Source organism: Cottoperca gobio, chromosome 18, assembly GCF_900634415.1.
Source record: "Cottoperca gobio chromosome 18, fCotGob3.1, whole genome shotgun sequence".
NCBI lineage: Eukaryota > Metazoa > Chordata > Actinopteri > Perciformes > Bovichtidae > Cottoperca > Cottoperca gobio.
The window spans coordinates 4,549,571-4,565,001 of record NC_041372.1 but is presented as its reverse complement, the minus strand read 5'-3'; the positions used below and the strand labels follow the sequence as shown (position 1 = coordinate 4,565,001).

At 42.5% G+C, this 15,431-nt stretch overlaps 1 protein-coding gene across 1 annotated transcript in view; it reads left to right on the top strand.

The window, feature by feature from the left end:
- Positions 1-15,431, top strand: part of dnah2 (dynein, axonemal, heavy chain 2) — a 70,854-nt gene that overhangs the window by 49,976 nt on the left and 5,447 nt on the right. The window contains 28 exon segments of the mRNA XM_029455337.1: positions 190-329; positions 1,641-1,773; positions 2,182-2,321; positions 2,424-2,634; positions 2,827-2,943; positions 3,169-3,310; positions 3,953-4,122; positions 4,568-4,684; positions 4,837-5,001; positions 5,223-5,345; positions 5,523-5,671; positions 5,796-5,862; positions 6,291-6,441; positions 6,569-6,717; positions 6,930-7,063; positions 8,244-8,388; positions 8,636-8,835; positions 9,015-9,141; positions 9,443-9,571; positions 9,573-9,630; positions 10,335-10,483; positions 10,641-10,824; positions 11,489-11,679; positions 11,862-12,053; positions 12,329-12,513; positions 13,043-13,277; positions 13,884-14,035; positions 14,723-14,837. Coding sequence (XP_029311197.1) covers positions 190-329; positions 1,641-1,773; positions 2,182-2,321; positions 2,424-2,634; positions 2,827-2,943; positions 3,169-3,310; positions 3,953-4,122; positions 4,568-4,684; positions 4,837-5,001; positions 5,223-5,345; positions 5,523-5,671; positions 5,796-5,862; positions 6,291-6,441; positions 6,569-6,717; positions 6,930-7,063; positions 8,244-8,388; positions 8,636-8,835; positions 9,015-9,141; positions 9,443-9,571; positions 9,573-9,630; positions 10,335-10,483; positions 10,641-10,824; positions 11,489-11,679; positions 11,862-12,053; positions 12,329-12,513; positions 13,043-13,277; positions 13,884-14,035; positions 14,723-14,837 — 4,170 coding nt within the window.

Sequence of the window (15,431 nt, the reverse complement as noted above, 5' to 3'; positions counted from 1 at the left end):
ATTCTGAATGTTTACAGTTGTTCAAAGAATCTTGTTTTTAATAAAACACACTGCATTTTACAAATGATCCAAATGAGCTATTAAGTGTGACACAGAGTCCGCCTCCTCTCGTCCAACCAGAGAGTCTCAAGTCATTTAATACCTAATTCCAATTCTCATAACATGTAATTGTAATCTTTCTACCTCTAGGTGTGCAATGCTCTGGCAGAGTCTGCCAGGAAAGAGAATGTCGTGGAGACTCCTGACTCCTTGTTTAGTTACCTGATAGAGCGAGTCAGGAACAACCTGCACATCGTGCTCTGTATGAGCCCTGTGGGAGAGCCCTTCAGGTACATTCTGATTTTGTTTCTTGCAGCACACTGTGTCTTATAATATATCCTGGTTCACAATATGTTCCTCGCTCCTCTTCTTGTCTCCTCTCTTTGAGAATCCTGTTTGCTCTTATTGTCCACACACATGTTTATGGAAACTAACACAGTATGAATCACGTTGCAATCCTCATACGCTGAAGTGTCCCAGCACTTCAGAAGCTTCTCTCCAGCAGCTGTACATGCACTGTTGCCTTAACAACAAGGGACTTCATGAAACGACCTTTTCATTTCATTGTCTTTTTTCATTTATTTCTAAGACACAATTAAACATTGGCATTCACAGTGGCGTCCAGCAGTCTGTATTTCTCTAGCTAGACAGATTTTTGCTTTTGTTTTATAATAACTGAATGAAGGAGGAATTTTGCCGAGATAATGTGCTTTTGATCCGTTCAAGCTGACACATCCAAGGCACTTAAATGAAGGGAATTTGAATACACTGGTGGTACAGGGTAACTATTCCCTGCAGTTTATCTCGGCAGCTCCTCAAAGTTACACTGGAGACGGTGGGTCGTTCGACGCTTGGTCTTGAGAAAAGGAGGCCATATTTACTTTGGTGATTCTGTAGCACGGACCTGAGGCTTACTGTATTTACAAACTGTGTGGCTGCCAGCTGTCTGCACACACACACACACACACACACACACACACACACACACAGACATAGTATGCAAACAGGTGGACACACATGTTCTGTTATTTATTCTCTCCGTCCCTTGTCACATGCATACGCACACATTTCTTCTCACAAAAACAACATTTCCCCCTCAAGCATTGATTGCCCAGTTGCAATTAGTGGGTATACAGGGTACTGGTCGCACATAATGCTGCTAATTGGGTTGGCAGGCACCATTACCCAGAGCTAATCACCATTCTCTGATTGACAAGGTGTCCTGGCCCTCTGACCACTAGCTGCGAGCAGGATCCATATCACATTGCCAGAGCTCAGGGAGTCCTGCTACACCAATTATCCAGCTAAACTCACTGACTCACAGCGTAGGTCTTCAGCTACTCTGCTGAACCTTATCGTAGATTGTTCAGAATGAGTCTGTTAAGAGCAAATGTAACTGCCTAAAGCTTGTCAGTCTATGTTAAGGTATTTAATTTAAAAAAACTGCATTAGTTTGAATGACTTTGAGGAATATCCAGGGTGCATAATGGCTTTAGCACCTGCTCTAGTTTACAGACCGTGTGTCCACATGGCTATAATGTGCATCATTATATTAACGGATTATATCTGAATACAAATCATAAATGGCTGTTTGCCAACAGGAACCGTATCCTCCATTACCCGGCGCTTGTCAACTGCACCAGCATCGACTGGTTCTGTGAGTGGCCCAAAGATGCTCTGCTGGAGGTGGCTGAGAGGTACTTGGATGGACTGGAGCTGGGCTCCTTGGAGGGGGTGAGGCATGCACACACGGTGCACACACACACATTTCTATGTTGTTAGCACTTGAACAGGGACGGAGAACTTTACTCTCCAGTTTTTCATGTTTTACCTCAAATTGTATTTACAGTTCAATCTTCAAAACCAGACTTCATTCACAGTGGATTCTTTAATCCTTTTCTAGAGACTTGATTTTCACTTGATATCAATTCAGTATTATTTTTAAAAAGTCCACATTATTATAGAGCAAGTATTTCCAAAATGTTTAGTAGTACTGTATAATATAATATATCATGAAAAGGGACTTTGACTGTGAACTGCACTGAACCCTTCTGTAACACATCAATGAATAAATAGTAAATCATTTGACTCCTGAAGTTGCATTCAGGTCAACATGTTAACATATGCTGCATGATGTTGTAGATCCAGACAAAGGTTGCCAGTATCTTTGTGACCACACACCAGTCGGTTGCACAGGTCTCCCAAAGGATGAAGTTGGAGCTGAGGAGACATAATTATGTGACACCCACCAACTACCTGGAGCTGGTGTCTGGATACAAAAAGTAGGCCCCTCTTCAAAGTTACTCCTTCACTTAGTCTTGCTTCTCTGTCCTTCTGTTTTTGCACCACCTTCATGTGTGTCGTGTGTGTGTGTGTCCATCCAGGCTGTTGGCAGAGAAACGCAGTGAGTTGGGGGAGCAGGTGAGCAAGCTGCGTAATGGCCTTTTCAAGCTCAGTGACACACGGGTGAAGGTGGAGGCCATGTCTTTAGAGCTCGAGGAGGCCAAGAAGCAGGTGGCAGAGTTCCAGAAACAGTGTGACGAGTACCTGGCCGTCATTGTGCGGCAGAACAGAGAGGCTAACAAGCAGAAGGATGTAAGCAACACAAACATGTTTACATGCACACACAATTACTAAATAGATTAAAGTAATGATTTGATTAAGGCATTTACCAGGAGAATTTAGAAATGTTTACATTGGTGCTTTATGTTTGGAAAGGTGTGTGCTATTTGTCTAATAGGAACAATATACTGTATGTATGACACATTGGTGTGTGTCTGTGTTGAGGTGGTGAGTGCTAACAGTAAGAAAATCGGGGCAGAAGAGTTACAGTGTAAAGCCTTGGCTGAGAACGCACAGAGAGATCTGGACGAGGCTCTGCCTGCACTGGAAGAGGCCATGAAGGTACAGCGGTTTCCTGTTTACTTTTATAATTACGTGTCCCTCTGTGTTGGTAATTCTGCCTTCACTGCTCCCTTTGTTCATTATTGTGTCTGGTAATGATTACCAGTATTGATCCTTTATATTCAGTATATTTAACTGCTCTGTTTCTCTTTCTCAGTCAGCAAACAGTATAACATGCCTTCTAACATCCACACGTTCTCCTGTCCTCCCTCTGTTTCCACACAGGCTCTGGAGTCTCTGAATAAGAAGGACATGACAGAGATCAAGTCGTATGGCCGTCCCCCGACCCTGGTGGAGACGGTGATGACGGCAGTCATGACCCTTCTGGGCAAAGAGCCTACCTGGGCAGAGGCCAAGAGACAGCTGGGTGAGAGACAGCAACAGTGCAGAGTTTAGGGAAGGATGAAGGGAGGGCTTAGCAAAGAAACAAAGTAATTGAGATAACTGAAGTGCTCCAACAATGAATGGAGTAAAAACCAGACAAGTACAGATTGTGTACAATTACACGGAAGAAAAGAAAGATGTAACTAGACAGAAGAGGATCACAGATACTATATTAGAAATGCGTTCAGCACTGCCATTAGAAAAGAATCACTCTTTCTTTGTGATGACTGCTTTTTATGTCCTTGTTTTTGCATTTATGACAATTGATTGTGAATTAAAATTGTCAATGAGTACTATTGAGTTTATAAGGTCCAATCCTACCCAGGTGTAGTGCGGCATACTGAAACAGACACCCAATTAGAAGAACATAAAACATTTATTCCAACGGGTCATTTGATACCTTTTGGCATTGCTGACACATTTTATTTAACACTCATCACATGATGTGAGCCTGGCTCTAACTCTCTCATTCACAAGCTGTGGACAAGGTCAAAAGAAAAAGGGAAACATTAAAACAAAGTAACTTATTGATTGAATTAAAAAAGAGATTTAATTTTAAGAGAAATTGGGCAAAACTATTTTCTTTCCCATAGTTTTCTGACCTATGTGACCTTGTTTCTGACAGGAGAGTCTCACTTCATCAATACATTAGTTAACTTTGACAAGGACAATATATCGGACCGTGTGTTGAAGAAGATCGGCCAGTACTGCAGACAGGTAGACTTCCAGGCAGAGATCATCGGCAAAGTATCGCTGGCCGCCAAGTCCCTCTGCATGTGGGTCCGAGCCATGGAGGTAAAAGTCTCAAACTTTCACACATTCTTACAGATATGAATAGTCACCATAAACCCACAGGGGGGCACATAATACTTTGTAATTCATCATTTGTAATTAGTTATTGTTTATAGTAACGCACAAACTGGGGCACAGCGTACACATAGCATAGCAGAAGAAAGCATTTGTTAAAACAAGCACAGCAACAAGACATATAACAAAACAATAAGACCTCTTTGGTAATTGTTTTTTAATGTGGCCACCGGTGACTTGTATTGCTATCTTTGTCTTCTTAGAAAGAGGACCATAATTGTTCAAAGTTATCTTTACTGTGTTTTCCTCAACATTTTCCATGCATATGTATTTGTCACAGTGTATCTTGATCTTAGTTATTATTAGTTAGTTATTATATGAACAGGAAAATAGAAAGCAAAACGTAATCCATGGATGTGTGTTGTTCCTTGAGGTTTATGGGAATACCTTCAGGGTGGTGGAGCCAAAGCGGGCCCAACTGAAGGCTGCTATGTCCCAGCTTGCAGAGAAACAAGCTTCGCTGGCTGCGGCCCAGGACAAACTACGAGAGGTGTGGAGCCCGTTAAGTCTAAAAACCAGCCTGATAGACATTTAAATACTATTTCAAGTCAAGTCAACGAGTACAACAGTAGCACATATAGTCCAATTTACATTTGGCAAGACCAATGTGATATTAGATATAACAGCTGTGTGTGTGGGCAGGTGGGCGAGAAGCTAGACCAGCTGCAAAAGGAGCTCGGTGAGAAGCTGGCCACGAAGGAGAGTTTGGGGAAGAAATCGGATGAAATGGAGATGAAACTGGACCGAGCTGACAAACTGGTGACTGGACTGGCTGGAGAGAGGGTTCGCTGGGAGGAGAGAGTCACTGTAGGCCATACACACATGCACACACACAACAACAACAACAACAACATTCTCCTACTCAGATGCACCTGTAATCGGTGTGTGTGTGTGTGTGTGTGTGTGTGTGTGTGTGTGTGTGTGTGTGTGTGTGTGTGTGTGTGTGTGTGTGTGTGTGTGTGTGTGTGTGTGTGTGTGTGTGTGTGTGTGTGTGTGTGTGTGTGTGTGTGTGTGTGTGTGTTCCTCAGGGTCTTGAAGAAAACATGGGATACCTGGTGGGAGACTGTTTGCTAGCAGCATCTTTCCTGTCCTACATGGGACCCTTCCTTTCCAACTACAGAGACGAGCTGCTTGCCATCTGGATGAAAGAAGTGAGGCACACAAATATACACACACCTCAAAAGAATATGAATATGCTCAGTGAAAAACTTGCCATATATTTGAAATGAAATGTTATAATTCCCTGCTGTAGTTTTACCCCACTCCTTGTATCTCTTTGTACTCGCTCTCTTTGTTTACCTCTCGCTCTCTGTTTGTCCTGTCCTCAGGTACGGGACTTAGCGATCCCATGCATGCCACGCTTCAGTTTTGCAGTTTTTCTGTCCCGGCCCACAGCAGTGAGGGACTGGAACATGCAGGGTCTGCCCTCCGACGCATTCTCTACTGAGAATGGAGTTATCGTCACCCGTGGAAACCGGTCAGTACATGAAGACACAATTTGTTATTAAAGGGTTTGTTAAGAATCCTATTTTAAAAATGCTTTTGAACAATCATGCAGTAAATACAAGTTGACTTGTTTTATTTCTTTCCCTTCTTTCAAGATGGCCGCTGATGGTGGACCCTCAAGGCCAATCTCTGAAGTGGATCAAGAATATGGAGATGAATAGAGTAAGTACTTGACTCAGCCAATCTTATTCTGATCTTATTTAACGTTCTTGTGTCGTGACTGTTGGAGAAGTTCTGGAAACATGGATATTTGAGTGTCTGCAAAGGAAAGATTTTCCAGAGAAGATGCAGTCACATTGTTACGAATGATTTATTGTATTTGCAGCTACAATGACAATGTTGCACGCAGTAGATCACTTTGTTTCAGAGCCTCAGACTGTGTTTTGTTTTAAGCAAACCTGGTAACTGTTTCACCAACAGAGTTCAGCGCAACTTTGCACAATATAAATGGAATTAACTTCCAACGAACTTCATTTTGAACATTTTTAGAGATGTGAGTTTGTTTGTGTGTGCTTGTGTGTGACAAGTGGTGATTTGTTGTGTGTCTTATCTCTGCGCTCCTGTGTACATGTGTGTGTCAACATGTGCAGGGTCTGAAAGTAATAGACTTTCAAATGCCAGACTACCTGCGGGTGCTGGAGAACGCCATCCAGTTTGGGAATCCTGTTTTGTTGCAGAATGTCCAGGAGGAGTTGGACCCCTCTCTCAACCCGATTCTTAACAAGTCCCTGACACGGATAGGTCAGACCTACACCCATATAAAAACACACACGCAGTATATAGACCAATTCACAAATTAAAATAGCAACTGTCAAAGTTTTTTGAAGTAAGACTTAAGCAAACATGTGTGTGTGTGTTCTTTTTCAAGGCGGCAGACTGATGTTGAAGCTGGGTGACAAGGAGTTGGAGTACAGTCCAGAGTTTCGTTTCTACATCACCACCAAGCTGTCTAACCCCCACTACACACCAGAGATTTCTACAAAGACCACCATAGTGAACTTCGCTGTCAAGGAGCAGGTGTGTGTGTGTGTGTGTGTGTGTGTGTGTGTGTGTGTGTGTGTGTGTGTGTGTGTGTGTGTGTGTGTGTGTGTGTGTGTGTGTGGGCTCCTGTTCATAATTGTGTACTTCTCTATATGTGTGCATATCCTCATTTGAGTGCACATAACTTTGAAAGTATGAGCTGCTGTCCTAAATTGTCTGTTTGTGTGTGTGTGTGTGTGTGTGTGAAGGGTCTGGAAGCCCAACTCCTGGGAATCGTGGTGCGCAAGGAGCGTCCAGAGCTCGAAGAACAGAAGGACTCTTTGGTGATCAGCATTGCGTCTGGCAAGAGAAGCCTGCAGGAGCTGGAGGATGAGATCCTCAGGTTGTTGAGCTAGTAACAGTATTGTTACAAATGCAATAACAAATTGTTCCATTTGTTGTCGTCTCGGGGTGCAAGCAACAATTATTTCATTGTAGATTAATCTGTTGAATATTTTCTCGATTGTATTATATTACATCCATTCTACAAAGAGGAGTAAAGACACCAGAAAATATTAGAGGATTATTTTCAAAACTCAAAGTGCTACAGAGTAAAACAATGGTTAAAGTCTAGCAAAATGCTCTGTTAAAAAGATGTGTTTTTAGGCCTGTGGCGTCCTCAGATGTTCAGGGAGAGCATTCCACAGTCTGGGAGCGGCAGTGCAGAAGGCACGATCTCCCATGGTTTTGAGCTTGGTCCTGGGGGGAAGGAGGAGGTTAGCCTTTACAGAACGGAGGTTTCTTGTGCAGGTTTGTGGGGTGAGCGGTTCTCTGAGGTAGGATGGAGCATTTCCGTGAATGCACTGATGGGTGTAAAGGGAGATTTTATAATCAATCCTGAGTGAGACCGGGAGCCAGTGCAGTGATTTGAGGATGGGTGTGATGTGTTCGTACTTTCACACTCTCATCAGGATCCTAGCAGCGCTGTTCTGGATGTATCGCAGCTTCTGGATGTTTTTGCTAGGAATCCCGATGAGAAGTGCGTTGCAGTAGTCAAGTCTGGAGGAGACAAAGGCATCGACAAGCTTTTCAGCATCTGACAGAGAGAGTGTGGGGCGGAGTTTGGCAATATTTTTGAGGTGGTAGAAGGAGTTCTTGTATGTTTGTCTGATGTGGGCCTCAAAGGTCAAAAGAGAAGCCAGTGATTAACACCCTAACCTCCATTATCTCATTTAAACTTTATAGTCAAGTGACCTGATCCCTAAACTCTTTCATATTTTAAGACGTTACCAATTATATTCAGCTACGAAGAAAAGCTGGAACAGTACAGAGCGATGTTGCTATGGAGATGATGCACGGTTCGTCTGCGTTGGTGTAAACTGGCAAATTTCAGAACGTTGCGGAAAGTAGTTGCAAGTTTCAACTCGTCATCTTTGATCTGAACTGGGCTTCATGCGTTTGTGTTTGCATATGTTTTTCTTGGTCTGTTGTGCTCTGTAGGGAGTGTAGCAGGCTGTGTTTTGTTGTATATTTATGTCTATAGGTTTTCTTTATGACGTGTGCGTGTGTGTCTACTCTTCCAGGCTCCTGAATGAGGCGACTGGCTCACTGCTGGACGATGTGCAGCTGGTGAACACTCTGCAGACATCCAAAGTGACAGCCACTGAGGTTTCAGAGCAGCTGGAGAGCAGTGAACAGACCGAGATCCAGATCGACTCTGCTCGAGAGGTCAGGTGGAGGGGTGGAGGGATTGGGGCGGAGCGGGATTTGGGTCTTATGATAGAAAAGCTTTACGGTTTTGGACTATTCGTAAGATAAAGTAAGCAAATATAATCAAGTATTCCCATAAGTTGTGACAATTCAATTTACACTTAATATTTATATAATATAGAAATTGATAATGTAAATGGTTCATTTGCGTGTCAGTTTGTGCATACAGGATGTGGTTATAACTTTAAATGCTCTTTCTTAACAGGCCTATCGCCCATGTGCCCAGCGAGCCTCCATTCTCTTCTTCATTCTAAACGACATGGGACGCATTGACCCAATGTACCAGTTCTCACTGGATGCCTACATTAACCTGTTCAACCACAGCATAGAAAAGAGCAAGCGCAGCCACAAGCTGGAGGAAAGGATCACCAACCTCAATGACTTCCACACATACGCAGTATACAAGTGAGCGAGGACGCATCAAGAGAGACATACTATAGCATCGTAGCCCTTAATGCTACAGTAGCAAGCAACTGTGTGGTTTTTATCTCTTCACGTATTGGTTCATTAAGTTTCTGATATGATCAGTCAGAAACATACACTATGTCTGTTGAGTTACTAACTCCGTGTATTGTCCTCTGCAGGTACACGTGTCGTGGTCTGTTTGAGGTCCATAAGCTGCTTTTCAGCTTCCAGATGTGTGCCAAAATCCTGGAAGTGGCTGGCAAACTCAACATGGATGAGTACATGTTCTTCCTCCGAGGAGGACTCGTAAGAAAACACAGAACATACTCAAACATCTGGTGTTTGCCTCATTTGATTTAATATAATCCAACTTTTAATTCTCAAAGGCTTGGAACACACTTAATGCCCCAAAAGACATTCTACTGCGTATTTAAAGATTGAGCCATTAGGGGAATCATTTTCATAACTACCTTTCTTCATCAGTGACTGATGAATATCCATTGAACAAGTCTGGTGCTGTGTGATTAATGTGTTGGTGGGTTGTTTGGTCTAGTTATTGACACACCGATGAAAGGATAGTTTGACTGATTGATGGGTCTGCTTCTAGGTACTCGATAAGGAGGATCAGATGGACAATCCCTGTACCACTTGGCTGGTCGACTCCAGCTGGGACAACATCACAGAGCTGGATAAGCTACCAAACTTCCATGGCATCATGGCCTCCTTTGAGCAGTACCCCCCGAGACTGGAACCTTTGGTTCACCAGCGCTGAGCCAGAGCATGCTTCTCTACCAGGTCTGTGTGTGTTGTGGTCGGGTTTTCTTCTTCTTTGGTACTTTGTTACTGTAGAAAATTGTTCCCACTATGAATGGTATATAATATTAGTGTACTCGACTGACATTGGTGTGTGAGAAAGGCTGCTGCTAAAGAATGATAGTGACAATAGAGAATGTGTTGGTAACTGTAAATGCTTTCTGTATTTGATTTGTGTGTGCATACAAGTTCCAGTTTATTGTATTACTACACAGCTAGGCTGCTGGAATTAATCTCAGTACAGATGGAATGGCTGTGACAGTCCAACACAAACAATATCAGTACAACCAGCATGCTATACCCCAGTGATGATGAACATATGTCTTCTTCTCTGCTTTTTCTGAACACTGAGAATCTATGAATCTTTGGTTCACTGAAGGGATGGAAGAGAGCAAGAGTGTGCATGGGTTTGTATGTGTGGGTGTTGTGTGTGCCTTGTTTTGCTTTATTTCATTTGTAGGAATTAGTTTTGACAAAGTTCAGCTCAGTATGAATATTCCCCCGCACAGGCTGCTGATGTACATTACCATCCTACATTTCTCTCAGCCTTTAACCTCATAGCAGTTTATATGTGTTCACAACTCTTTCCACATGTTCATCATACATCTTCCCTTCATTTCCAAACAGCTCACTTTCACCCCTGTATTTCCTGGTTTTAATCTTCCTCTCTTTTTTTCTCTTTCCAGGTGATTGGGAGAATAACTGTAATGAGCTCCAGAAGATGCTGATAGTGCGCTCTCTGCGCCAGGACCGTGTCTCACTGTGCGTCACCGCCTTCATTGTTAAAAACCTTGGCTCTCGCTTTGTGGAGCCGCCTGTTCTCGACATGAAGGCTGTGAGTGTCTGCTGTTATATATTTAATCCCTGTTGCTTCCTCTGTCTTTAGTATTAGATTGGAATGAATCACATTTGTTTAATTTGATTGGATTGAAAACGGTTGGCTCATCCATGCTCACTTTCTTTCTTTTCTACCCTATCTGTTCTCTCCCCAGGTTGTGGAGGAATCCACCAGCAGGACTCCTCTTGTCTTTGTTCTGTCGCCTGGGGTGGACCCCACAGGAGCCCTGCTGCAGCTGGCTGAGGCCTCTGGTATGAGCAAGCACTTCCATGCTCTCTCTCTGGGCCAGGGACAGGCCCCCATCGCCCAGAGCATGATAGAGGAGGGCGTCAAGATTGGTACGACACCAACTGCTCTGTTTTTCTTCTAGCTCATCTGTCTCTGGTTCATTCACTTACTAAGAAGTGCTGATCCTTTCTTTTAGTTTCAAAAGTTGCTTGTGTTTGACAAAATGTATAAAGTACTTGGATTAAGCATTTTCCACCACAAGATTACCTGAACACGCAAAAACAACTAGACATGAGTACCACCTACATAAAACTAAAATGGGAAACACTTGTATTCCAGAAGAAGTCTGGACAAAATATTGTGAAGTAAAGTCGAGGAAATGAAACTCAAGCTCACGGAGAATGTTTGACTGGACGAGTCTTTGTAGATATTTTATCAAACCTGCTCAGTATCACCACTCGGTGTCTTCCTGCTGCTGGAGGAATGATGGCTCCCTGTAAACCAATCACTTGTTTTGGGCCTATACACAAGTAATACTTTTTGGTCTCTTTCTCTCCTTCTTTCAGTTACACTTAAAAGAAATCTTAAATGAAAAACACCCTATGAAAGTACGTGTATGTAACCATGTATGTATTTACCCCATTACATGGATCCTTCTGTAAATATAAAAACATTCAGTGTGGACTGCTGCTGTAATGTGATCCTCAAAAAAGAAGAAAAAAAAACTACACAGGTCATATCAGTTTATCTCAAGCTCTCTCCTTCTCTGCCCAGGTCACTGGGTGTTCCTTGCCAACTGCCACCTCTCTCTCTCGTGGATGCCTGAGCTGGACAAGCTGGTGGAGCAGCTACAGGTGCAGAAGCCGCATTCAAACTTCAGACTGTGGCTCAGCTCTTCACCACATCCCGAATTTCCCATAACCATCCTGCAGGCTGGCATCAAGATGACCACTGAACCACCAAAGGTACATGCGCTCACACACAAAGACTTGAGATATATATATATAAGATATATACGACTTACATGTCAACAAACCTACTTAGAAGTTCTTGGTATATTGACTTTTATTTGCGTACACGTATTTTACAGTAAGATACACCACCTACATGTTACCCCTCCATAGTGTTAACACCATGTTGTCCTCAGGGAGTGAAAGCCAACATGAAGCGTCTGTACCAGCTGGTGACAGAGGCTCAATTCAACCGCTGCTCAAGACCTGGACTCTACAGGAAGATGCTCTTCTCCCTCTGCTTTTTTCACAGCATCCTGCTGGAAAGGAAGAAGTTCTTACAGCTGGGCTGGAACATTATCTATGGATTTAACGATTCTGACTTTGAGGTCAGTATCATCTGATACTGAAGGAAACAGTGACAGCTGAAGTTAGAAAGGCCATTTGATAGCCTGTCAGAGTGAGGGCCAGTTAGACTAATGGATAATGACAATCTAGTTCAAATGTATGAGACTAAATCCTATTGTTATAATGTCTTCTTCTCCATTGTATCTTTACTGATTCTTTCTACTTTCTGCAGCACAGAATTTGTACTTCTTGCTTTACTTCTTGATCTGAATCAGTCAGTGTGTTAAGCTCATCGTCCTGATCCCCCCCCCCCCAGGTGAGTGAGAGTCTGCTGAGTCTGTACCTGGATGAGTATGAAGAGATTCCCTGGGATGCTCTGAAGTACCTCATTGCTGGGGTCAACTATGGAGGTCATGTAACAGATGACTGGGACAGACGTCTTCTAACCACATACATCAATGACTACTTCTGTGACGCTGCTGTAAGCCAGCCCTTCTTCAAGTAAGAGGCTGTAACACACACACATTTATTTGGCCACATCTTAGTAAAGCAGTATAAATTTAAGTGCACACTGCAAATATTTTTGTATCAATCAAAAAAGTATGTATTGCAAATAAACACATGCCTAGACATTAAGACATATTTTAGTCTTCAAATGTGCATACTGTCCTCAAAAGTCTGGCTGCGTCAAGAAGCTCCTTACAGGTCGCAGAGTACCAGCACCACCAAGTGCACAATCACATTATTACAATTCCAGAAGTGTAGACACATCGTTGCACTTGAACATGTTCAGGAACTCTTAGTGCGCAGCTATTTTCTCCCTTCATTTCTAACCAAGCAATCAGCATTTCTAAGTGGAAATCTCTCTCTCGAATTTTAAACATGTCAATATATTAACACTTTATATATATTTTTTGGCTGTACTACATTACATTAGGTGAGATGAAATAATCTCTACAGGAAAATGGTGTTTTGTACATTGTTTCTAAATATCCCTGACTTTGTCTTCTGTCAAACCCCTTCATCGCAGGTTGTCCTCCTTAACCTCCTATTACATCCCCTGTGATGGTCCCCAGGCCTCATACAAAGAATATGTCAGCACCCTGCCGCCCACAGAGCACCCTGAGGTGTTCGGCCAGCACTCAAATGCCGACATTGCGAGCCAGATCGCTGAGACCAGGACGCTGTTTGACACCCTGCTCTCCCTGCAGCCCCAGGTCACCAGCTCCACTGCTGCCGGGGCCCAGCCCAGTAGAGAAGATAAGGTGAGGGGGGAGCAAGTAATGAGATGAACAATGTAACATGGACACTATAGTCCAGCAGTATACTGGGCCATACAGTAAATATGAGTATAGAGTATATTATAGATTTATTTAAGTATCTCCATGTAGTTAAAAGTTGGGAAACTCTTTAAATCTAACTTATTATTACTCAATAACAATAAATGTTGAAGATCTGCACTGCATGGACACAATATAACAAAGTTATCTGCATACCAATACAAGTAATTATGAGATTATCTTGGTTTAGTATTTAACAAGACATATATTGCATGCAATTGAGTGAATATTCTGTAATATCACACCCAGCAGCTCAGTCCCATCTTCCTGCTGTTAGATGGAACTCTAGCATTCATCTTTTAAGAAAGTGTTTCATGATTGAGTAGATTAATAACCTGCGAAACCCTGAGGGGCAAGTGAGAAAAAAATATTATGGCAATCCATCAAGTCGGATCTAAATTGTTTTCTCTCCTGTGTTTATGACTTAGGAAAAAGACGTCTTTCCAGGATAATATCTCCAAGTTGCTTCTCCTATAACTGTATTTTCACCTGACGAAACCTTTTTCCCACCCGTTTGCAATGTTCTTCCAGGTATTAGAGCTGTTGGCAGACGTCCGTGGAAAGATCCCAACAATGATTGACTACGAGCGCACCAGGTCTCTCTTCCAGGACAACCCATCACCTCTTAATGTGGTCCTGCTGCAAGAGATCCAGAGATACAACTCTCTGCTGGACACCATCATGTATGAACTCTTTGTTCCGTATCAAGTAGAAATGGTGCTGTGATGCCATATAGGTGCACATATACCATTACAGTGTACCAATACTTTGATGGGGCGACGTAAAGAGAGGAGGAAAACAAATGCTTTGCAAAAATATTGTTATGCTGTATTTGCACATCTTGCCCAAAGCAATACACTCAAGTAGTGTTATAATATAAACTAGCATTTGATCAGGAATAAAAAGTGACTTTACATTTAACAAAAGACCAATATAAACTCTCTAAATATGGCCAAAGGGAGAAACAACAAACAGAAGAAGTAATGAGCTTATTTTCCAGATAAAATGAATTGCATTAGTCGATTTATAGAGAATTAAGTGGAGCCATTCATGAGGTCAAACCCTTCCGAGGTGATTTAACAACATTGTTTGCTGCCGTAATGGGTTGTCCAATTGAAGTGGTTAAACCAATTGCACAAGTGTATCTGATTGCATCGCGAAAATCAAAACAGCGATTTTGACCGAGCATCAAAGATGCAAATCAGCAAACAATGACCCAATCACCCAGCCTGTGTATTTGTTCCTCTATGTGTGAGTGCACAGTAATTCCAATAGATCCAGACTATGAAGCAGTGACTACTAAACACCCAGAGTAATAGGGGGTCAAATTGACAGATTTGTTGCTATAACTGCGTATGTTGGTGTGTTAGTTCATCCCTGGCAGAGCTGGAGAAAGGGATCAAAGGCTTAGTGGTGATGTCATCCAGCTTGGAGGAGACCTTCCACTACATCTATGACGCCCGTGTACCACCGCTGTGGGAGAAGGTACCAGACACACAGAGCACCCACAATAACCCACACAATCTTCTTAAGTCTTCTTCCAAAACAAGTTCTTTTGAGGTTACAGGAAATAGATTAACACCGATATGCTTTACGGGCTTTATTCTCTGGTTATCTTTTCTCTGCTGCTTGAGGTGTGATTCTCAACTTCTCACTTCTTATTATGTATAGATGATGCACGTACACATGTGTGATGCATATGTGTATGAGGGGTGAGATCTCCAAAAAGTGCTGCTAGGATCAATAATATTAACTGTCCGCAGAATTTAGTGGATTTGAATAACACAAGATACTGCTGAGTGAGTCTACTTACAGTTATGAAAAGAAAGCTTTGAAAAAGGTACCAAAGCATGGAAACATCCAAGGTAAACAGTGAGACAAATGTAGCCTTTATTGGTTTGGCTGTACTGTACTGAATAATCAAGGATTGACCAAACATTTCTTTGTGCGGGTCGCAGATAATGTTTCAATACAGACAGACTACTATGTTTATATTTCCATTACTTATACTGACTTAATTTGAGCTAGGCCTTAGTCTCTTCAACAACATATTATAAACCCAAAATATGTTGTATTTGT